Below are 24862 nucleotides of genomic sequence, written 5' to 3'. Positions count from 1 at the left end.
ACTGGGGGTGGGGGGTGACACAAGTAATTGTGGATGCCCGCTGTTGAGCCCGGCTTCCTGAACCGCACAACCTCTCGAGGCCGAGTAACCAATAATAAGACCGAAAGGGTTAAACAACCATCATCAGGAGCAGTTTGCATCTCTTACCTTCCCGAATCTAAAGTTGCATTGCCTCGGTTGGATCGGCGAATATCATTAATCCACGCCCTTGATGTGCGACAGGCCACCGCTGTCTTTTAATTTTTGTTTTTTTTAAGAAAAATTAACATCTCAATCCTTTATTAAAGCCATTTTCTTCTCTCTCTCTCTCTCTTTCGTCATTTAAAGAGGCGGATTTTGACTGGACATTTCGAAATAAATAAATAAACAAGCGCGTTCAGGAGAAATTGACCATTTTATGCCTCGGACGCGAGAATTTTGGATTTGTTTTCTTTCCCGAAAACTTCAATTTACCAAAAACTGATTTTTAAGACCTAAGAAATAAACCCCCTCGTCGGGAGGGGGGAGGGGTACTTTTCAATTTGGGGGGAGGAGGAGGAGGAGGAGGAGGAGGGGGGGAATCTCTCCTTTTACTATCAAAAGCGCGGTTTCCATAGCAACCGGACGCCCACTGCCAGCGAACTCTCGCGACAGGATTCGCGAGGGCGGCCGGTGGTGTCAATGGCAACAGGCACGCGAGCAACCGGTGACCAACAACACAACCATGTCGGAGGAGCAGGAGGATGGCCTCTTCTACCTGCAGCGTATCCTTTCAACAGAGACAGTGGTTGGTCTGACAGTGCGGGAGGATAAAGGGGGCTTACGTGAAAAATAAAATACACGCGTCTTTCGTTCGGCTCCCTCCTCACTCTTTCTTTGAAGTGACAACAGTAAACACAACGCTCGGGTTTGCAACTCTTTTTTACCTCAAGAGTTTCAACCTCCACCTCTCCCCCCATCCCCCGTGTGAAATTCTTCGACGCGCTCGAGCGTGACGTCGGTGGGGAGGGGGGCACGCGCTTGTCTGCCTCCACCCTTGAACTGCGGTCAGCTGATGAGCGTCTCGCGGGTTTAAACGGTTTATCGTTGTTGCTGGAACGCGGATCGGTTAGGAATTGTGCGCGTGGACCGAATAGGGGAGGGTGCTCATTGCAGATATGCATTAGTGACCTGTTTGTTACCCTTCTCCCTCCGCCTCCAACCGTGCATTCTATCATTAACCCCTTTTACCACCACGCTCCACCCCGCCACACACACAGGACGTATCCCGGGGCAACCGGCCAGACCTTTATACTTTTGTTAACTATAGCATTAACCCTTTGGGAAATTTGAGGGGTGAGGAGGGAGGGAGAAGTTTGGATTGGGCTGTGATGCCGTGCGATCATGCATGTTTGACATGACTGGTGCCACTCCATCCCCTAGGCTATGATAGGCATTATAGCAACTTAGACAATGTACTGAATGTCACCTGGAGCTCTTGAGCCCATACCCCCCAGCAGCAGGAGAGGAACTGGCTGTGCTGGGGTCATTCTCCTTAGATAAGAGGCTGAGAGGAGATTTGATTGAGGTGCAATTTATGAGGGCTCTGGACAGAGTAGATAGAACGTGTTCTCACTGGTGGGGAATGGTTAAGAACCAGAGAACAGTTTTAAAGTGATTGGCAAAAGAATCAAAGGCGAAGTGAGGAAAAGTTTTTTTTATCCGGTGAGTAGTTATTATCTGGAATGCATTTCTTGCAAGGGTGGTTCGGTTGTGGCTTTCTGAAGAGATTGAATAAACATTTGAAGGGAAAACATTTGCTAGAGGACAGGGAGAGGAAAGGAGAATGGGACTAGCTAAATTGCCCTTGCAGAGAACTAGCATGAACTTGAATAGTCATCTGTGCTGTGACCAGTCTATGATTCTATTAAATTGGAAAGAGGGGTGGGGAATGTCCCTTCAATTTCATATGCTGTGCTTGCATGTTGGCAAGTACAAAAATAAATGACCACAAATAGTACACTGCAGTGATGGTGTTTCGTTTGTTGTTTTGTGACATGGTGAAATAATGATGCTGGTGAAAAAATGGGCAACATGAGGACAATTTATGCCACATTTTGAATAAAACCATAATTGTGATGGGGGAACTTGGTACCAGTATCTACACCCCAAGGATTTGGGTATGAATCTGGTCAAGGCTGGAGTCTCTCTTCAAGGTTGCCATTAGTACAGTATCCCTCCAGTAGCTGCTTGGAGGTGTGGGACAATTGATCATCTTATTATTTTTCCTCCTGTGGAGAAATACTTGTTTTCACCCAGATAGCATAGTTGTCATTAGGAATTCATCATGTAACTGCAGATACACGCATACATTTTACAATTCTGCTGCGGAGTTCACATTCCAGTTCACAATGTCATCCTGCCACCCATGCAACAAACTATTCTCGTCATGTGTGCTCTGCCCAGAGGGAAGTCCTTGGCTCGTTGTTTGCTGATGCTTCATCCTAAGCCAATTTCTTGGCACTTTTTGTCAGTGGTGGTTTGCTATTGCCTTCCACTCTCAGGGGTAGGGCAAAGAGCCAAGTCCCAAATCTGCCTCATGAATGGGAATCAAACCTGTGCTGTTGGCATCATCCTGAACCACACACTAGCCATCTGGCAAACTGAGCAAGTTTAATTATAAAATTGAATGATTACAATAGATCTTATGTCCACTCTCAAATCCTCACAGCCAATGAAATGCAGTTCAGTTCTGTTTCATAGCTAATGAAATACAATTTAGTCCTAGTAATTTCTATTTAGTGTTATCCTTGAACTCTTAAGCCTCTCCAAGGCAGTGCTCTATTGAAGCTGGAACACCAAATAACATCTTATTAGAAATATGACTTCTCAAAAAATCAACTATGCAATTATCAAGCAGCTGGGTAGAGTTTGACACTGCAACAATATATATTCAACTCCACTTAGGTTGTCTACAGTTATTGGCTTTCTATATCATTGTTCTCTGCATGTTTAGCAATTGAAAATTGGTATTGTTGGTTGCACTGTACAAACTTTGGTGCCACAGAGCTTTTCTAGATTTCATTACATAAGAAGCAATAGTGAAAGATCCTTCCTACTTAAAGGTGTACCTGCAAGGTATCCTTATTCATGGCATTTTCCACAATGGGGTAAAACAAACCTATCCTATCCATTCAGTTCTTGTGATGACCTGCAAATTGTGATTTATAACAGCTGAAAATCTGCTAAAGCAAAATAATTCAATGTAATAGTTTCACACTGAGGCCCATGAATCATAGTGATAATGGGACACTAACCACCCCAATATTGAATAGTGATTATGTTAAGGGCAGAGAGGGGTAGAATTTCTGAAGTGTGTTCTGGGGAAATTATAGATCAGTATGTTTCTTGCCCATTGTGGGAAGAGGCATTGGTGGATCTAGTCCTGGGAAGTTAAGTAGATCAGAGACGAATTGCATCTCAGGAATAGCGATGATAGTATCATAAGGTTGAGGTTAGTTATGGAGAAGGACAAGAAGCAGTATGAAATAAAAACACTTGACTCTAGGAGGGCTGATTTCAGAAAATTGAGGGGAAATCTGATCCATGTAAATTGGAGTCAAAGACTGGCAGGCAACAAGGTAAATGGGTAGTTGGCAGTCTTTAAAGAGATGTTTCAGGTACATTCCCACATAGGAAGAGCAACCAAAGCCCTGGTTTGCTAGATGGCACAAAAGTTATAGAGTAGGATGTAGCTAAAAAGGGTGTGTATGACAGATCTCAGTTTGATAATGCAAGGGAGAATCAACCTGATTATAAAAAATACAGAGGAGAATTGAAAAAGGAAATTGGAGGGGAAAAGAGGACAATCGAAAGGTGTTTTATAGGCATAATTTAAAAAAATTTATTCACGGGATGTGGGCGTCGTTGGCTAGGCCAGCATTTATTGCCCATCCCTCAGTGCCTTTGAGAAGGCGGTGGTGAGCTGCCTCTTTGAACCGCTGCAGTCCATCTGGTGTAGGTACATCCCCAGTGCTGTTAGGGGGGAGTTCAAGGATTTTGACCGAGTGACAGTGAAGGAACGGTGATATAGTTCCAAGGCAGGTTGGTGAGTTGTTTGGAGGGGAACTTGCAGGTGGTGGTGTTCCCATGTGCCTGCTGCCCCTGTCCTTCTAGATGTTAAGTGATCGAGGGTTTGGAAGGAGCTGTCTAAGGAGCCTTGGTGCAGCAGTGTATCAGTGGTGGAGGGCGTAAATGTTTGTGAATGGGGCGCCAATCAAATGGGCTGCTTTGTGCTGTTTGGTGTCAAGCTTCTTGAGTGTTGTCGGAGCTGCATTCATCCAGGCAAGTGGAGAGTATTCCATCACACTCCTGACTTGTGCCATGTGGATGGTAGACAAGCTTTGGGGATTCAGGAGGTGAGTTACATGCCTCAGAATTCCTAGCCTCTGACCTGCTCTTGTAGTATTTATATGGCCCGTCCAGTTCAGTTTCTGGTGAATGCTAACCCCCAGGATGTCACTACCTGGCACTTGTATGGCATGAATGTTACTTGCCACTTGTCAGTCCAGGTCTTACTGCATTTGGACATGGACTGCTTCAGTATCTGAGTCGCAGATAACGCTGAACTTGTGCAATCATTAGCAAACATCCCCACTTTTGACCTTATGATGAGGAAAGGTCATTGATAAAGCAGCTGAAGATAGTTGGGCCTAGGACACTACCTGAGGAACTTCTGCAGTGATATCCAGAGCCGAGGAGTGGGACTAACTGAATTGCTCCTCAAAGAGCTAGTGCACTCGATGGGCTGAAAGGCCTCCTTCTGTGCTGTACTCTGATTCTATGATTCTTTGATTCTTCCCACTTCCTCCATCATTTTGGCTTAATTGTGTCTCTAGCTTTTTAGTTATTTTCTATTCTGTTTTACTCCCTTAATTTGAGTCAACTTCTCCTGTTTCTATTTCACTAACATACTTTATTGCTCATTACTTCTGTTTTCATTATCATGATGTACCTCTTTTATCTTTTTTTTCTGCGATCTCTTGATACAGGGTATTGCCTTTTTCCATCTAGCACTATACTCTCATGATATGTAAGATTTAAATTGCCTTACAGACTCCTGCACAGTGATCACAGCAATAGTAGATTAGAACATATATCATTTAATGGTCCTGTGAGATAACATATCAGAAAGTTTACTTTATCTTCCAAGATATCTAATTATATTTCTTAGTTGAGATGCTTCTTTTAAATAATCAGGGTTATGAGAAGCCAGTTTGAATTCTCTATTAATACTGTAGTTTGGAAATTATAAACTGTTAGCTTATATTATAAAATGCTACAAGATTTTGTTGCTTGCATGTTAATGAATGCTTTGCATTTTGTAACAATTTTAGGCTACAGATTTTTAAGTACGACAACTTTTTTCTAAGTGAAAATATTGGTACTGCATGGGTCAACATGCTCATCTGTTGAGGTTAGTGATTACTTCAGATTCTGATGGAAACCAGTTAGGAAAATAGGAACGTTCAGCCCCTTTAGTCTGCTCTACCACTTAATTAGATCATGGCTTCTTAATCCTTTCATGGGATGTGGGCATCGCTGGCAAGGCCAGCCTTTGTTGTCCATCCCTAACTGCCCTTTAACTGAGTGACTGGCTAGTTTATTTCAGAAGACAGTTAAGAGTCATATTTGGGCTAGACTGGGTAAGGATGGAAGGTTTCCTTCCCTGAAAGACATTATTGAACCTGATGGGTTTTTACAGAGCATTAGCCTGGGCCTCTGGATTACTAATCCAGTGATATTACCACTACTCCACCGTCTCCCCATGGTGTATAGTGATGATCTGTATCTTAATTTTGTTAATCCACTTTGGTTCCATATCCCTTAATACCCTTTCAGATCATGGCTGATCTGTATCTTAATTTCATTTATCCACCTTTGTTTCTTATCACTTGGTACCCTTTCTTAACCAAAATATTTCAATCTTGGTTTTGAATTTTTCATTGGACCCCCAGCCTCAACAGTTTTTTGAGAGAAAATTCTAGAATTCCACAACCCTTTATGTAGAGGAGTGCTCCTTGACATCATCCCTGAATGACCCAGATATAATTTTAAGATTGTGCCCCTCTATACTGAACTCTTCCACCAGAGGAAATAGTTTCTATCTACCCTTCAATTCCTTTAGTTATCTTAACTACATCAATTAGATCATCCATAATCTTCTACAATCAAGGTAGTATAAGCTTAGTCTATATAATATTTTCTCATAATTTAACCCTTTAACATTCTGGTGAATCTATGCTGTATTCCAATATATCGTTCCGGAGATGTGGCGTATGGAACTGAACGTAGTGCTCCAGAACCATGTTCAGCCCCAGTTGCCAAAGTGGTTGGAAAATAACCAATTATGTTTATTAATTGAGAATATTGTGTCCTTTTGAGAATTTTGTGTCCTTTTAAGTCCAGCTCAGAACTGGTGCTTGGGGGCAAAATCTACTAATTCCAACAAATGCATAATAACACGGATTTTCCTCCCATTGTAGTTGCTGTTATTCCCTCTGATGAGGAATGGGATGAATGGCATTTGAGGACACACATTGGAGACTTGGAGAATACCATGTTTTAGATCGATAGTGATGATGGGGTGGAGGAGAGGAGAGAGGGCTGCAGGACCTAAATGTCCTGCCTGGTAAAGGTGGTGGACTAGTACCTGAGGAAATTGAAGGGTGCAGCAAATGAACTATGTTATTGTGCCCTGCTCCTCGACTTTGAAACATCCCGCCATAAGAACTGAGCTGTTTGTGACTGTGAATGGCTCACCAGACCTGCACCCTGCACTTCTTTCAAACCATTGGATGACCTGCAAGGGACAGTTCAGCCATTAATTAGAAAATAATGTCCACTGGAGTAGACAACTGCATGGAGATATTGCTGTCCCTGAATTATTGCACTAAAAAGACAGAATTTCTCCCTCTGCTGGTGCACTGGATGCAGTCAGTTGTAGAGAGGTGGAAATTATGGTTGTCAAAAGTGAAATCTACAAAAACTCCTACACATTAATACATTAATCATATCCAACAGCAGCTGTTCACCAGGACGACAAACAGAAAAGCTGGTTGTTTAAAGCAAGTCTTATTGTCCAACCCATAGACACTCGCAGAACATAAGTACAACTATAGAACAACATGGTGTGTGCCATTGTAGAGCAAACAGTAGAAATCTTGATTAGGTAATTTTGGTGCCTTTACTGCTGGGTGTTTGTAGGATTGGAGGAGGCTTTAAAATACAAGCCACCCATAAAGCACAGCATGAACATAGTCTGCTGCATGACCTTGCCATTGAAGGCTGCACTTTGACATCTCCCAGGGATATACGTTTGACGCAGTTGTGAACTAACAGGGATTCCAACTATCAGAGGCAGTATATGCATTGGAGTTAAAAGTCAATTTCATTTCACTTAAGTGGATCTCTCTGGCTGACATCAAGCACATATTTGGAATAATCTTATCAACTTGGCACTTGCAGGAAATATATTATCTACCAAAATGCTGATCATCTTATTTCATGTTGCTTCACCAACGGTTCTGAACAATTACATTTCCTGTTGCCCACAGTGACTAGTCAGAAGAATATGTAAAAAGGAGACTAGTGTAGATGGTGAATTCTGATATATACTGCTATTACAGAGCTTAAATTATGCAGTGGATGCTGTTATTGTGGAACCCCGATGATGGATTATCAGGTTGAGGAATTCAACCTATCATTGGGTAGTGATCGCTGTCTTCCAGTGTTCAGGGCTGTGTTATGACATTAGGGACAGGCTGGTGTCATGAGCTCTAATATCCTGCCTCTTTGATGCCCTACATTTGGGTCTAAGGACAGAAAGATTTTTTAGGAATGACAAAAGGTCAGTATGTTCAACAAGTATTTCATAGATCAGCTACCTCAGCTGCATTTCCAATCACTATACCCTATTTTTTCTTTATTCATTCATGGGATGTGGGCATCACTTGCTAGGCCAGCATTTATTGCCACCCCTAATTGCCCTGAAGGTGGTCGTGAGCTGCCTTCTTGAAACATTGCAGTCCAGGTGGTGTAGGTACACACACAGTGCTGTTAAGGAGGGAGTTCCAGGATTTTGACCCAGCGACAGTGAAGGAATGGCGATATAATTTCAAGTCAGGTTGATAAGTTCTTAGAGGGGAACTTGGAAGTGGTGGTGTTCCCATGTGTCTGCTGCCCTTGTCCTTCTATGAGGTAGTGGTCGTGGGTTTGGAAGGTGCTGTCTAAGGAATCTTGGTGAGTTCCTGCAGTGCACCTTGTAAATGGTGCACACTGCTGCCACTGTGCGTCGGCAGTGGAGGGAGTCTATGTTTGTGGATGGGGTGCCAATCAAGTGGGCTACTTTGTCCTGGATGGTATTAAGCTTCTTGAGTGTTGTTGGAGCTGCACTCATCCAGGCAAGTGGAGGGTATTCCATCACACTCCTCACTTGACCCTTTTGGATGTTGGACAGGCTTTGGGGAGACAGGAGGTGAGTTACTTGCTGCCAGATTCCTAGCCTCTGGTCTGCTCTTATAGCCACAGTATTTATATAGTTAGTCCAGTTCAGTTTCTGGTCAATGGTAATCCCCAGGATGTTGATAGTGGGGGATTAGGGATAGTAATGTCATTGAATGTCAAGGGGCAACAGTTAGATTCTCTCTTTTTGGAGATGGTCATTGCCTAGAATTTGTGTGGTGCGAATGTTACTTGCCACTTGTCAGTGCAAGCTTGGATATTGTCCAGGCCTTGCTGCATTTGGACACGGACTGTTTCAGTATCTAAGGAGTCGCGAATGGTGCTTAACATTGTGCAATCATTAACGAATGTTCTCACTTCTGACCTTATGATGGAAGGGAGGTCATTGATGAAGCCGCTGTAGATGGTTGGGCCTAAGACACCCCTGAGAAACTCCTCATGTCCTGGAACTGAGATGATTGACCTCCAACAACCAGAACCATCTTCCTTTGTGCTAGGTATGACTTCAACCAGCGGAGAGTTTTCCCCCTGATTCCCATTGACTCCAGTTTTGCTAGGGCACCTTGGTACCACACTCAGTCAAATGCTGCCTTGATGTCAAGAGTAGTCACTCTCACCTCGCCTCTGGAGTTCAGCTCTTTTGTCCATGTTTGAACCAAGGCTGTAAATGAGATCAGGAGCTGAGTGGCCCTAGCGGAACCCGAACTGAGCGTCAGTGACAGCACTGTTGATGACCCCTTCCATCACTTTACTGATGATGGAGAGTAGACTGATGGGGCGGTAATTAGCCAGTTTGGATTTGTCCTGCTTTTTGTGTACAGGACATACCTGGACAATTTTCCACATAGCCAGGTAGATGCCAGTGTTGTAGCTGTACTGGAAGAGTTTGGCTGGAGGCACGGCAAGTTCTGGAGCACAAGTCTTTAGTGCTATTGCTGGACTATTGTCAGGGCCCATAGCCTTTGCTGTATCCAATGCTTTCAGCTGTTTCTTGATATCACATGGAGTTAATTGAATTGGCTGAAGATCTGTAATGCTGGGGACCTCCAGAGGAGGCCAAGATGGATCATCCATTTGGTACTTCTGGCTGAAGATTGTTGCAAATGCTTCAGCCTTATCTTTTGCACTGATGTGCTGGGCTCTCCCATCATTGAGGATGGGGATATTTGTGGGGCTGCCTCCTCCAGTGAGTTGTTTAATTGTCCACCACCATTCATGATTGGATGTGGCAGGACTGAAGAGCTTAGCTGTTGCTTGTGGAACCATTTAGCTCTGTCTATCGCTTGCTGCTTATGTTGTGTGGCATGCAAGTAGTCCTGTATTGTAGCTTCACCAAGTTGACACCTCAGTTTTAGGTATGCCTGGTACTACTCCTGGCATGCCCTCCTGCACTCTTGATTGAACTATGATTGGTCCCCTGGCTTGGTGGTAATTGTGGAGTGGAGAATATGCTGGGCCATGAGGTTACAGATTGTGATTGAGTACAATTCTGCTGCTGCTAGTGGCCCACAGTGTCTTGTGCTTGCCCAGTCTTGAGTTGCTTTCTCTGTTCAAAATCTATCCCATTTAACATGGTGGTAATGCCACACAACATGATGGAGGGTATCCTCAATGTGAAGGCAAGGCTTCGTCTCCACAAGGACTGGAGTGGTACCTGTGCAGTGGTCAGATACTTTCACCGCCCTTATGGAGGCATGACTTGTAACGCTGCTCTGCCTCTGTTCTTGGGTGGCGGAGAGGTGTCACGAGCCACCTTTTCAACAGATAGCCCTTATCACCCAGCAGCCATCCATCCAGTCGGGCTGAAGCACTGAAGAGCATCGCACCTGTGAGTGTCTGAGGATATAAGCGTCATGGGAGTTGCCAGGGTACCTTGCATAGACTTGCAGAATCTGCATCCTGTGGTCACACACTATCTGCATTTTCAAGGAGTGGAATCCCTTCTGTTGACTAAGGCACCCGGCTGACCCGCTGGTGCCTTGATGGCCACATGTGTGCAGTCAATTGCACCCTGGACGTAGGGGTACCCAGCAACCGCTGCAAAGCCTCTGGCTCGCACAGCCTGGCAGGCCTCATCCATACGGTAAAAAATAAAGATCAGTACCGCCTGAACAGAGCTTCTGTCACCAGCTTGAGGCAACTATGCACGGCTGATTGGAAGATTCCACATAGATGCCCCACTGACCCCTGGAAATAGCCGGAGACATAGAAGTTGAGAGCCGCTATGACTGTTAGAGCCACTGGAATGGGGTGTTCGCCCACGCAGCCAGAGCTGATCTCAGGCCCAAACACCTGACAAATTGAGGTCACTGTCTCCCTTGAGAGGCGGAGCCTCCTTCAACATTGCACCTCAGACATATTGAGGTAGCTGCATCGCCACCTGTAAATCCTGGCAGAAGGATAGTGGCGTCTCCTGCAGCCCCTTCCTTGGACTACCTGCTGGCCCTGCACCCCTTGTGTCTGCGCCTCTCCTCCCACAGGTCCTTCCCCTGGAAGCTGCATTTGAATATCTGGCCTCCTCTGCCCTCTGCCCCTCTCTTCCTCCTCAGAGGAAGTGCCACCAGCGGAGACCACAATCCCCATTTCCAGGGTAATGGAAGGCTGTCTGATACTTGGAAGGGTCCACATGGCCTGAATCCTCTGGGGGCCTTGGAGACACCAATAAGTCCTGAAATGAAGCCTGGAAATGCTAACAATAAAGCCCCGAACAGAGATGAAGCTGCCTAGTACCAGTAAGTCACCAGCAGCAAACTATGTACCAAACTCCCCACTACTGACACTGGCAATGCTGCTTACTCCTTTTATACCACCCATGGATGAGGTTTTTGAAATTGTCTGCTGGCCGCGTGCCCGTTTTGCCTGTGTGACGAGCGCTAAATTGCACAGGCAATAAAAAAGCGCCATTAATTGGCTTTTTAAGTGGCCTTTTAATTAATGGCGGGGCGTGGCTGTGCCACCTGCTCGTGCCCGCTGACTGAAATATCATGAGTGCACAATGACATTGGGATGCTCACCAGACGTCATCGCGCGCTATATTACGCCCGATTGGTCGGGCGTGCGCTCACCCGCAGGACGTAAAATTCTGCCCCAAGAATCATCTGACCCCATCTTGGATCAACATTCCATGCTGCTTTTTAAAAAATGTAAAAATGTTTATCGTCATACGTTTGCAATTATATCACGCAAGCATAACACTAGGACTGGGGGTGTAGCTTCAGGATAAGGGTTTGGCCATAAGATAGAAATTTGAGATGAGAAATTTCTTCACAGTGTGAATCTTTAGTATTCTCTATCTAGAGGGCTGTGATGCTCAGTTATTGAGTGGTATTCCAGACTTAGTTTGCTAGATTTTTGGGAAATAAGGGAATCCAGGGATGGGGTGGGAAAATGGAGTTGATGTTGACGTTTAAACATGATTTTACTGAATGGTGGAGCTGACATGAGGGGCCATAAGGCCTACTCCTGCTCCTACTTCTTAAGTTCCTTTTACCTGTTGCCCCTGGGGTCACTGACCTACATTGGCTGCAGACTGGAAGTTGCTGTTGCTCATTTTCCACTGCATCACTTTTTCCTATACTATAAAAAGCTCCAAAGCATCTTTCTGAGGAGAGCTGTGTAAATATAATATTTTTGCATAGCAATATGTTATTTTTATATTATCTCACATCTCTTTTGGAAGTCTGATATTTAACTTCAACAGCTTTCCTTCCATTTTCTTGATATATATGGCACTTGCATATTGTTAACTAAATATAAGACAGCACCCTAATGGGAGTAAGCACAACTTAGCAATTACACTTCCAGGTATCACATGTATTGCTTTGTTATCCTTTGACAGAATATTCTAAAGGTTCTGGAAATAAAAAGAAAGCTAGTTATCATCATACCAATTTGAGGGCAGAATTCTCCCAAAATGAAACAGTGCGGTGGCGGGCAGTTTGGGAGGCGCTCAGCCCGCTGTCTGTAATGGTGGCAATTCGGGCCTGATTCTGCACATGGAGCCTCATTAATTATGTGGAGGTGGGTTTCGCTCCAAATCACCTGGCGGGTCAGGAGCTGATCCGTTTGTCCACTGTCAGCTGGCGGGTGTGAAGGCCCGGTCTCCATATTTAAACGCCAGTCCAACACACAATCTTAATCTTTCTAGCCCACCAGAGATGTCTGTAACCCAGAAGAGAAAGGCTGAGAGCCTCGGGATGAAGTCTGCACCCCGCTTCACCCACCATGCCCTCCGGACCTTGGTCAGAGGGGTGCAGGAACAATGGCATAGGCTCCACCCCACAGATGGCCACAGGAAGCACGGCAGCCTCACCTCTCAGACCTGGGACACCATAGCGGAGCAAGTCAGTGTGGCTGACACCTGTGCCTGAAGTGCCATCCAGCACAGGAAGATGACGAATGATCTCATCCGCTCCGCCAGGGTAAGTCACCCTTCACCATCCTCCAATATCAAACTCTCATCATGGCATCATGCACTCAAACGGCTACTCTCTTCAGGGGTTTCACACAACCATTAGAGGGGGACACACATCAACACTCATTCTCTCACTAAGACGTTCACATCACCATCATTCCATCTATCATGTTGCTCACACTCCATCCTCTGATCCTTCTCGGGTGGGCTCACATGCATCTCACACAACCTCTGCTCCATCCCTTCTCATCACGTGCCTTTCTTTCTTTTTTATATGGGCCAAGTTGACGCACAGTAGACGCGAGAGAGCACAGACTGGGGGAGGGACACACTTGCCCTCAGTGATTTCAAGGAGGTTGCAGCCGAGCTGGCTGGGAATGACAGGAATTGCTCCTGTGGGGAAGGGGAGATTGGCTTCCTTAACTAACCTAGTATGGATCATAGCTGCATCACCTCATCAAATCCTGAAATGCACAGTGAGTCATGTGTAGTCTTATCTGGTTCATACTCATTAATTGAAACTCTCTTTTCTAATTTTGAGGCACAAGAACATAGAAGCCCCAAGGCATTCCAGCAGCACCAATGCGAGCCCCTGGACCTCATCGAAGGATGAAGATCCGTCACTGCACTCACATGCACACTCCACCAGCTCAGACACACACACATCGGTGGGCACAGTCGTAGATTAGGCTTGGGCTCACTTCCTGGGGAACACCCCACTCACACGTCCCCGCAGCAGTCGGAGGCAGGGACAGCCTCGGCCTCTGGCACACGGGCTGCTGGAGACCAGCCACCTGCTCGGTCTGAGTCAGATGATGAACCTCTGGAAGCGGCCGCCAAATCTATGCTGGAGATGCAGCGACAGGCAGCGGAACATGAGGCAGAGATTCAGCAGTCACTCAGCAGACTAGAGCGAATAGTGGAGGAGTCCATCTGTGTTTTGTCTGATGTCGTGGCTCTTTTCCTGGAACTGGTCAGCGATTAATGTATCAGGGAACGTCTTCCTTCCTCAAAGGTGTGATTGCGCTCATACTGAACCTCTGCAGCCCCCCGAGGTTCCTGCGCCTCCGGATCTTCATCCTCTGAGCTCTCATCATCCTTCAGGTCATCCTCTGGCAGGGGGCCACTTCTTTGCATAGCCAGATTGTGAAGGATGCAACACATTGATGATGCAGGAAACCCTGTTGGGAGTGTATTGGAGTGAAGGACTTTGAGGCCGATGCACTGGTGTCATCAGCCAGCATTTCAGTGGGTACCCCTTATCCCCAGACCTGCAGATGTAATGGACCCTTGAAAATCTCAGTCACCTGGGAGTGACTCAGGATGTAAGAGTCATGGAAACTCCCAGGGTATCATGCACAGACGTGCAGTGTGTGCTTTTGGTGATCTCACACCAGTTGCACATTGATGGAATGATAGCCCTTGAGGTTTATAAACATTAGGGCCTGCTGCCATGGAATCCGTATAGCCAAATGGGTGCAGTCTATTGCGCCCTGCATTCCAAGGAAGCCTGAGATGGCGGCGAAGCCGGTGAAACTTGCAGCCTGGCTATCTTTGTCCAGAGCAAACCTGACATAATGGGCCTTCCTATAAAGGGCATCTGTGACCTCTTTTATGCATCAATGTATTGCAGACTGAGAGATGCCACACCGGTCCCCTGTTAATCCTTGGAAAGAACCAGAGGCTAAGAATTTGAGTGCTGCAGTCACCTTCAAAGCCACTGGCAGGGGGCACCCTCCAACTGCAAGTGGCATCAGGTCTTCACGAAGAATGTGGCATATGTGATGTACCAGATCTCGGGACAAGTGTAGACATGCATGGCATTGTCTCTCACTCATTTATAAATAGGAGACTCTTGGACGATAAACCCTAAGTCTGGCGAGTCGTCCCCATTGTCTGGGTTTCTCCGCCTGACCCTCCTGTTCATGCTGTGGCTCCGCTTGACCATCTCCCTCCTGCTGGAGCTGTGTGCGGTGTTGCCTCTCCCTCCTTCGTCTCCTCCATTGCATTAGGACCCTGAAAAAGGCAGCTTTGAGCCCTGGATCCTTCTCTAATGTTGCCTTCTCTGAAAGGAAACATTGAAGACATTCATGATTCAAGGGGCAAGAAAGCGAAGCTCAGAGGATGCCACGCTTGGAGACTCCATAGCTTTTTCTACCCTACTTGCATGGTGGCTGATGTCGCCTTCGCAAGAATGTTGGCGGAACTCTCCCATCTCGCCCGTGGCGGGTTTCATGGCGGACGGGAGCGGAGCATCCAGCGGGAGGCAAAGAGTTGGAAACCCGCCGTCGTAAAGATAGGTCACAATTCTCCCGACGGTGTATTCATGGTGGGTCGGTTATCCTGCAGACTAGTGGCACGTATGCCATTTGCATTTATTAGCGTGTCATGAATGCTCATTAAAACAGCTGCTCTGGAATCTTGCCACGCCTTCCAATCATCTGTCACACCAGCTGGAAATTACGTCGGCATCAAACCGGTTTGAAAAGGGGTGGCGTGCACAAGTCGGACCTCAGTTCGCTGGTTCTTTTGAGGTGAGTGGAACATACCTGCCATCGCGCTGCACCAGTCTTGTTGCGATGAATGTCACTCTGCTGGGACTGTAGGTTGGACCGCTCCTTCTCTTTGCTTTCACTGTCCCGAGGAACACCACTGTGCTGTGGGACTCATGCAGGCCTCCACTTTCAGAGGCTAGCACTTCAACAGGGAGGGAGCTGTGAGGCGAGGGGTCGGGCTGAAAAACACGAGGTGATCAACAGGGAGGGAAGGCTGTGGAATGGCAGTCAGGGGGAAGGGCGAACGCTAAGGGTGAACTGTTCGTCCCACACTTGAAGTGTAATAGCTTTTTATTTGTTCCATACACATGTGTAAAATGGACGACAACAACAACAATTTGTGTTGATGTAGTGCCTTTAACATACTGAAACATCCCAAAGCACTTAATAGGAGTTGTAATCAGTCTAAGCATGTCAGCCATGGCTCAGTTGGTAGCACCCTCACATCTGAGGCAAACAGTTGTAGGTTTAAGTTTCACTTCAGGAATTGAGCACAAAAATCAGTACTGAGGCTGTGCTGCACTATTTGAGGTGCTGTCTTTCAGATGAAATGTTAAACCAAGGTGCACATATAAGATCCCACTATTTTGAAGAAGAAAATGGGAGCTTGCCCAGTATCCTGCCTATCTGGTCATTATCACATCACTGTTTGTAGAAGTTTGCTGTGTACTAATTGGCTTTGGGTTTCCTACATTACAACAGTGACATTACATGAAAAGTACTTCTTTGGCTGTAAGGTGCTTTGGAACATTCTGTGGTTGTGAAATGTGCTACATAAACGCAAGTCTTCCTTTTATTGATTGACTTTATTTCTGCTTTGTTGATGTCTAACTTATATAGGCTGTTGAGGAAAAAAGGGAATAAAGGATATGAGAGCAGAGTGATCGAATTGGATAATGATTACTCATGGATGATTGGGCTGAATGATATGTTTCCATGTTGTAATTTCTGTGTAACATAATTGGCTTTTGCATCCCTGAAATAGGAAGGAGAGTAATCAGCAACAGTTCCTGCACTTGATTGCTATCTAATGAGTGCCTAGATGTTGGCTGTTAGACAGACCCCCGAAGTTGAATACTGAATAATGATGTCCAGATTCTTCCAAGAAGAATTGCCATGGGACAAGGTAGAGGGAGAGGGAGAGGGAGGGGGAGAGGGAGTGGGAGTGGAGGTGGGATTTTAAAGCCGAGAAATAATGGGTTTCAGTCAGATGGGATGTTAAAATGCCAGAAGTCAAAATTTCGGACCCAACCCGCCTCCAGTTTTAATGGAGGTGGGATGGGGATGAGCAACTCACCTGTTTCCAGGAGGTGGGTTGTTCATTTAAATATTTTAATGAGACCACATGCCTCATATTTGAGCTCCGTTTTAAATTTTATGCTGGCTGCCCTAGTTTCCTGGACCTAGGGATATCTGAAGGTAGAGGCAAGAACTGCCAGATACAGCAGATAAGTGAAAATAGTAGTATTGTCACTGGACTAGTATTCCAGAGACCCAGGGTAATACTTTGGAGACTCGGGTTTGAATCCCACCACAGCAGATGGTGAAATTTGAATTCAGTAAAAATCTGGAATTAAAAGTCTGATATGACCATGAAACCATTGCCAATTGTCGTAAAAACTCTTCTAGTTCACTAATGTCTTTTCAGGAAGGAAATCTGCTGTCCTTACCTGGTCTGGCCTACATGTGACTCCAGAGACACAGCAATGTGGTTGACTCTTAAATGCCCTCTGAACAGGGGCAATTAGGGATGGACAATAAATGCTAGCCTAGGCAGCGATGTCCACATCCCATGAACGAATAAAAAAAAAAGTGCCTTTCCCACCCTGCTTGTGGGCCAGGAGGAGCAGGAGTGTTTCCCCACCAGCCGCCCACTAAGTTTACCTGTAACCCATTCCCGAAGAGCTCCCCCACCCCACCCCAAGCAGTGCTGTCCCCATGAGCCCCAATCTCCTACTAATCCGGCCTTTCCCATTTCTCCCTTCTGTCATTTTCCTGAATCCTCCTTGTGTCCTCTGTGCTTGCCGGCTGCGGCCTCCAATCTCTCCCCTTGATGCTTCTGATCTTCGGCCATCTCTAAACCCTTCTGATCTCCGTCCCCAACCCACCCTCTGATTTTATTTTTCTGCACCCACTCATGACCTTTGATCTGTGTGACATTTTACAACATTAGAAGGCTCGCTTACAATGATAATGAGATTAACTGAAAAATATGTTTGCTTCAATTAGAATACACTTATGTGTAGCAGATGATGTTCCAATCCAATTGCCAGCAAATATTATCTCTTTCCCTCAAGTGCTAAGGAACGCAAGCTCCAACAACTCATCGACACCAACACCCATCTGGGACCCTCCACCCCTGCTTGTCCCTCCGTCCCCACCCCATCTTCCAATCCCAGCCCCAGCCGTGTATTCACTATACCCCCTGACCTTCCCCTCTCCGATGCTGAACGTTCAGTGCTCAGCAAAGGACTTAGCTTCATACCCTTACGCTCTCATCTCAATGAATTTCGGGCTCGGCATGATGCTGAACTCTTCTTCCGCCGTCTTCGTCTCCGTGCTCACTTCTTTGGGCAGGAGTCCTCTCCCCGTTCAACGGATCCTTTTACCCACCTCCAATATTCTCCCTCCACCTGGACCCCTCCCTCTGGATTCTTACCTTCTCTTGATCTTTTCATTGAGAACTGTCGGCGTGACATTAGCCGTCTCAATTTCTCTGCTCCTCTCACCCATTCTAATCTGTCTCTCTCTGAACTTACTGCACTCCGTTCTCTCAGGTCCAACCCCAACATTGTCATCAAACCCGCTGACAAGGATGGTACTGTTGTTGTCTGGCGCACTGACCTCTTCCTTGCGGAGGCTGAGCGTCAACTCGCAGACATTTCCTCCTACCTCTCCCTGGACCATGACCCCACCACAGAATATCAAGCCATTGTTTCCAGGACTGTCACTGACCTCATCTCCTCTGGAGATCTTCCTCCCACAGCTTCCAACTTGATAGTCGCCCAACCTCAGAAGGCCCGCTTCTACCTCCTACCCAAAATCCACAAACAGAACTGTCCTGGCAGACCGATCGTGTCAGCCTGTTCCTGCCCCACGGAACTCATTTCTCATTATCTTGACTCCCTTCCCTCTCCCCTTGTCCAGTCCCTTCCCACCTACATCCGTGATTCCTCTGACACCTTACGACACATCAACAATTTCCAGTTCCCTGGCTCCAACCGCTTCCTCTTCACCATGGATGTCCAATCCCTCTACACCTCCATCCCCCACCAGGATGGTCTGAGGGCCCTTAGCTTCTTCCTTGAACGGAGGCCCGAACAATCCCCATCCACCACTACACTCCTCCGTCTGGCTGAACTTGTTCTCACACTGAACAATTTCTCCTTTAACTCCTCTCACTTCCTCCAAATAAAAGGTGTGGCTATGGGTACCCGCATGGGCCCCAGCTATGCCTGTCTCTTTATGGGGTATGTGGAACATTCCTTGTTCCAGTCCTACTCCAGCCCCCTCCCACAACTCTTTCTCCGGTACATCGATGATTACTTCGGTGCTGCTTCATGCTCTCGTCGGGACCTGGAAAAATTTATTAATTTTGCTTCCAGTCTCCACCCCTCCATCATTTTCACATGGTCCATCTCTGACACTTCTCTTCCCTTCCTTGACCTCTCTGTCTCAATTTCTGATGATAGACTGTCCACTAATATCCATTACAAGCCTACCGACTCCCACAGCTACCTCAACTACAGCTCCTCACACCCCGCTTCCTGTAAGGACTCCATCCCATTCTCTCAGTTCCTTCGCCTCCGTCGCATCTGTTCTGATGACGCTACCTTCAAAAACAGCTCCTCTGACACGTCCTCCTTCTTCCTTAACCGAGGTTTTCCACCCACGGTCGTTGACAGGGCCCTCAACCGTGTCCGGCCCATATCCCGCGCATCCACCCTCACGCCTTCTCCTCCTTCCCAGAAACGTGATAGGGTCCCCCTTGTCCTCACTTATCACCCCACCAGCCTCCGCATTCAATGGATCATCCTCCGCCATTTCCGCCAACTCCAGCATGATGCCACCACCAAACACATCTTCCCTTCACCCCCCCTGACGGCATTCCGTAGGGATCGTTCCCTCCGTGACACCCTGGTCCACTCCTCCATCACCCCCTACTCCTCAACCCCCACCTATGGCACCTCCCCATGCCCACGCAGAAGATGCAACACCTGCCCCTTCACTTCCTCTCTCCTCACCGTCCAAGGGCCCAAACACTCCTTTCAAGTGAAGCAGCATTTCACTTGCATTTCCCCTAACTTAGTCCACTGCATTCGTTGCTCCCAATGCGGTCTCCTCTACATTGGAGAGACCAAACACAAACTGGGCGACCACTTTGCAGAACACCTGCGGTCTGTCCGCAAGAAAGACCCAAACCTCCCTGTCGCTTGCCATTTTAACACTCCACCCTGTTCTCTTGCCCACATGTCTGTCCTTGGCTTGCTGCATTATTCCAGTGAAGCCCAACGCAAACTGGAGGAACAGCACCTCATCTTCCGACTAGGCACTTTACAGCCTTCCGGGCTGAATATTGAATTCAATAACTTTAGATCTTAAACTCCCCCTCCCCCCATCCCCACCCCGTTTCTTCCCCCTCCCCCTTTTTTTTCAATAATTTATATAGATTCTTCTTTTCCCACCTATTTCCATTATTTTTAAATGTAAAACTAAAACTTTGTTAGTCTTTCCACCCCACCCCCCACTAGAGCTGTACCTTGAGTATCCTGCCTTCCATTCTTAATTAGCACTTTTCTTAGATAATATCACCACCTTCAACACCTCTTTGATCCTTTTGTCTGTGACATCTTTTGATTATCTTCTCCTATCACTGCTTGCTTATCCCCACAACCACCCCACCCTCAACTTCTGTCTCCCCGCGCCTCCCACCTTAGACCAGCTTATATTTCACCTCTCTCCTAACTATACTTCAGTTCTGCCGAAGGGTCGTGAGGACTCGAAACGTCAACTGATTTCTTCTCCACCGATGCTGCCAGACCTGCTGTGTTTTTCCAGGTAATTCTGTTTTTGTTTTGGATTTCCAGCATCTGCAGTAGCTTTTAGCTTTTTGTTTTTATAAATATTATTGGCCTTGTGTTGTGATGTGTTGCACTAATCTTAGTTATGCTTTGACAAATTTCCAGCTGTTGAAGACTGGATGAGTTAGTCTTTTGTAACACTGTTGTTACTATGTTATCAATCCATTGATCATCCACTTCCTTGACATTACCAAAATAATTTTTAAAAATTGTCATTGAGGTTTGCACTTTTGACAATTTTGGAAGAATATACAGTAAGATAATGCTACAATGTGCTACATATAATATTCTTAGTCTCATTGTGCTAATGCAGAATGTTTAGAGTCTGCTGAGGTAAGGAAAACATTAACTTTATTAAGAAACAACTTACTGTGGCTTCATCTTGCCTTGAGGTTCAATGAGAGAGCAAGATCATGAGACAGTGCATCACTTCCTGTGATGATGTATACTGTTTCATTAGCATATCACAGAATTAACCCCTTATACTACATCTTCCCCCAAGTCTCTGACTTCCATTTCCTTTTAAAAGGGGCAACTGCTGTGGTGGTTTCACTAATCTACCTGACCAGGTCTTCTTTTCCTTTGGAGGAGATTGGGGATTTGAGTCCTGCAGGTGATCTCTCAGGCACTGCTGGACCGAAGGAGAATTTGTAGATGACTAGGGTCACCACTCTGGTAGTCGTCTGAATCTCTTGATGAACGCAGTAACTCTGGTCTGTTTGGTTGTGTAGGTGCCTGCTTCGGCTGTGTAGGAAGGTGCTTCGATGTGGCAGTTAGTGCGCATCTGTTCCCTCTTGTTGTACCATTTTTGGTTTGAATCAGTTAGAAACGTGGATGTGGTGTCTGTTAAACCACTTGTCCATGACCAGTTTGGTGTCGGATCCAAACTGGCTCTCCTGATTGGAGGTCTGGTAGATTTGTGTGCTTTGTGATGTTTGTCATAGTTCCACATCTGGCTGGAATGATACTCATCCTCTTTAACCTTGTCAAAGTCATCAGCTTGTACATAATGGCATGAGGGTGTGAGTGAGAGAGTAGTCTTCCCATTAGGAGTTCACATGGTGCTATACCATTTTGGAGAGTTGAACAATAGCTCAGATTTGCATGTTGGATGTCACTGTTCTTCTTTAGCAATCCATTCACTGTACGCCCTCCTTTTTAATTTCATTGTTGGCTTGAGGGTATCTTGGTGAGCTGGTAGTATGGATAAATCCATACAATGCTGTGAATTCTACCAATGGCAAACTGCAATACATTGTTTGAGATTACAATGTTTGGGATTCAATGTGTTGCAAATATCTCCTTCAGCAACGTAATCATTGTAATCCTGCAGTTGCTTAACTTCTGTTCATTGGAGTAGGAGCCTACAATCAAGAACACCTTGCATCTGTGCTCAAAGAGGCCCACCCCAGGACATTCCCACACTCTTGATGGAAGGGAAGATGCCTTATTTCTTGATGATGAATAACACAAGTAATACTGTTTGATATCATCTATTCCAATGATTTTGACAGACCTGGCCACCAAACAGAAATCTTGCTCTGGCTCAACATTTTGTGATGCCCAAATGTCCTTGGTGCAATCGTTGAAGTATATCGAGTCTCAGAACTCTCGGAATGACCAATCTCTTGTCATAGATGAGTAAATCATCAACTACACTGAGATGTCCTTTCTGTTTATACTATTGTCTGAGAACGGGATTGTACTCTCTGACCTGAGCAAATTTTTATTAGATTTCAGTGAATCTCTGATTTCATTCATTTGCTTAGTTGTTGCTGGTAGAGTTATGGTTGTTGTTGATGTGAAGGTTTCTACCTCTTTGACAAGTGCAAATTAACCTTGCTCAGGCCTTAAGGGTTTATGGGACAAAGCATCTGCTGTGATCTGCTGCTTTCCCAGAATGTACTCTGTCTTTGCATCAAACCTCATCATCTTCAGTCTGAATCATTGTACTTGGAGTCATTTTTGCTAATTCCTTAGAATTTAAAATTGCCACTAAGGGTTTTGGTCTGTCTCTATCTTGAAGTGGAGACAAAGAACACAATCTGCAAACTTTTCACAAGCCCAAGTAGCAGCTTCTTTCTCCGTAACTGTATATTTCTGTTCAGTTTCTGTCAGTAGTAAACTGGCTGTCCATCCATCTGTATCAGAAAAATTTCAGCTCCCAACCTGTAGAAGATACATCTGTAGCAATGATGGTGGGTAGCTCTGGATCATAGTGGGCTAAAATACCAGGTGATATCAGTATCTCTGATTTTCTCAAAAAAACTCTGTTGTGCCTCCTCCCAGCACCATGTGCTGTCTTGTAACAGGTGATGTAGCACTTCATTGATGACAGCTAGGTTGGACAGTAAACCAACTTGATTGCTCTTGTCTTCTGTGGATTAACTCTGACACCGGATCCATCTACATTATGCCCAAAGATCTTGACAGTCGGCTGCAAGAATTCACATTTATTGTCGAGTGTATGTCCTGCTTCCCGTAGGCATTGTAGAACAGCTCGCAGTCTAGAATCATGTTCTGAGTGGATCCATGGATCATGGCATCATTCATGTGACATATGACTCCAAGCAGACCAAATGGTGTAATGAAGGTTGTGAGCAACTTAGACTCGTCATTAAAGGGTAGTTGCCAAAAATACTTTTTGTATCTAGCTTTGTGCAGATTGAACTCTTTCCAAATTTGGCTAAGCTTTTGTCCACAGACAGCATTCGGATGGACTTCACATTCAGCTGTTTTGTTCAGCTGGGTAAGATTTGTGCACCTTCTGATTGTTGCATTGGGTTTTAGCACTGGATCCACCCCTGAGCACCAGCTTGATGGTTCTGTCACAGGTGCAATATAACCCCTTGCTTCAACATAGATCAATTTCTTTTATACCTTTTGCAAGAGTGGATGAGATTTTTTCCTGTGTGTAAACAAAAACACGGCTTTTCAGGACATAGCATAACACATCACTGTCTTCCTAGAGCTGTGAACAGCTGTGGAAATTCAGCTCTAAAAAGTTTTTAGGCTGAGATTCTTGGCCAACCAGGTCCTCTGCTCTGCAAGTCAGATGTAAGTCAGTAGAGGCTTTCCTGCTTAAGAGTGAACAACTGAGGTTCAGGATCACATAAGGTTTCAGGGATTTTTTTCTCTGTACTGAAGGGTTGCACTCAGTTGTCCTATGACCTTGAGTTATATACTTGCTGGCCCATGTAGCATTTTTGCATGATGGCTGAAAAGATCTTTTCTCCAACCGTGATTCAGCATCAGAAAGAACTGAAACTGCTGCATCTGTATCTAACTTAAAAGGTATGTCTTATTTCCCTCCATTAGGATATCATTCCTCCAGTAGCTTCCGCTTGGTCCCTGGATCTCTTCAAAAGGAAAGGCATCTCAATATCACTGATATCTTCCACTTCATGGATTATGCCACCATTCAAAGGCTTTTCTTTTTGCTTATTCTATGCAGGCTTCTTCCTGCAGCACACAGCTTGGAGGTGACTCTTCTTTCTGCAGAATTAGCATTCAGCCTCTTTGGTGGGACAATTTTTGTGCCATTGATTTTTTCCAGAACACTGATTACTGTTAGTTGGGGAGGTTGATGGACACTCTTCCTGCCTCCCCTGCTTTTTTACGGCCACCTCTTTGCTTTTAAATTCAACATACTGCACTGAGTCAGTCATTTTTGGGATATGGTTCTCCTTGTTACCCTGAATCACTGATCGATTTTGCTTCTGACCTCAGTTTGTCACCTCAGTTGAATTGCCTTTAAGTTTAAATCACCTCTTGACTGCCAGGGCTCAGACAATCTTCACTCAAGACTCCAACAACAATTCTGTCCCTGATTAGTTCATCTTTTAAGCTGCCATGTTTACAGTTCTCTGCAAGTCTAAACAGATCATTAATAAGTGTATCAATACTTTCCCCTATCTTTAGGTGCGCTTTTTAATCTTAGCCTGCACGACAGTGGCATTCTTTCACAGACTGAAGTAGGCATCAAGTGTTAACCTGTTGAGCAGGCATCTGGTAAAGGAATAAGCTGGAGCTTCTATATTGGTTTATTCACAAAACCCAATATAACACAAGTGCAGAATACTTTTCCCTTCTACATAGTTACCCCTCACATAGGTGGAAACTGGTTCTTGTATATGTGCCCTAACCTTTCCCAATTAGTATCAGCAGTTTTAATCACAACTAGAACTTGCACAATTGTCACAGCATTTGCAACATTAATAGCAAGTGCTTTTATTACTTCATCATACATAGCTTTTTCTTTATGATCCCTTGCCTGACTAGGATATCAACTGCACAGCCATCCATCGCGCATAATAGCGTACTGCTCACTG

At 45.6% G+C, this 24862-nt stretch overlaps 1 protein-coding gene across 1 annotated transcript in view; it reads left to right on the top strand.

The window, feature by feature from the left end:
• Positions 1-632: 632 nt before the first annotated feature.
• The window catches only part of spag16 (sperm associated antigen 16), a 1278115-nt gene continuing 1253885 nt past the window's right edge, over positions 633-24862 (top strand). Inside the window, exon 1 of the mRNA XM_078551570.1 lies at positions 633-743. Coding sequence (XP_078407696.1) covers positions 704-743 — 40 coding nt within the window. The 5' untranslated portion in view covers positions 633-703. The remainder of the gene's footprint in view (positions 744-24862) is intronic.

The sequence above is a fragment of the Cetorhinus maximus genome, chromosome 11 (genome assembly GCF_964194155.1).
Source record: "Cetorhinus maximus chromosome 11, sCetMax3.hap1.1, whole genome shotgun sequence".
Taxonomy (NCBI): domain Eukaryota; kingdom Metazoa; phylum Chordata; class Chondrichthyes; order Lamniformes; family Cetorhinidae; genus Cetorhinus; species Cetorhinus maximus.
The sequence above is the reverse complement of the archived record's forward strand: the minus strand, read 5'-3'. Positions and strand labels throughout refer to the sequence as shown.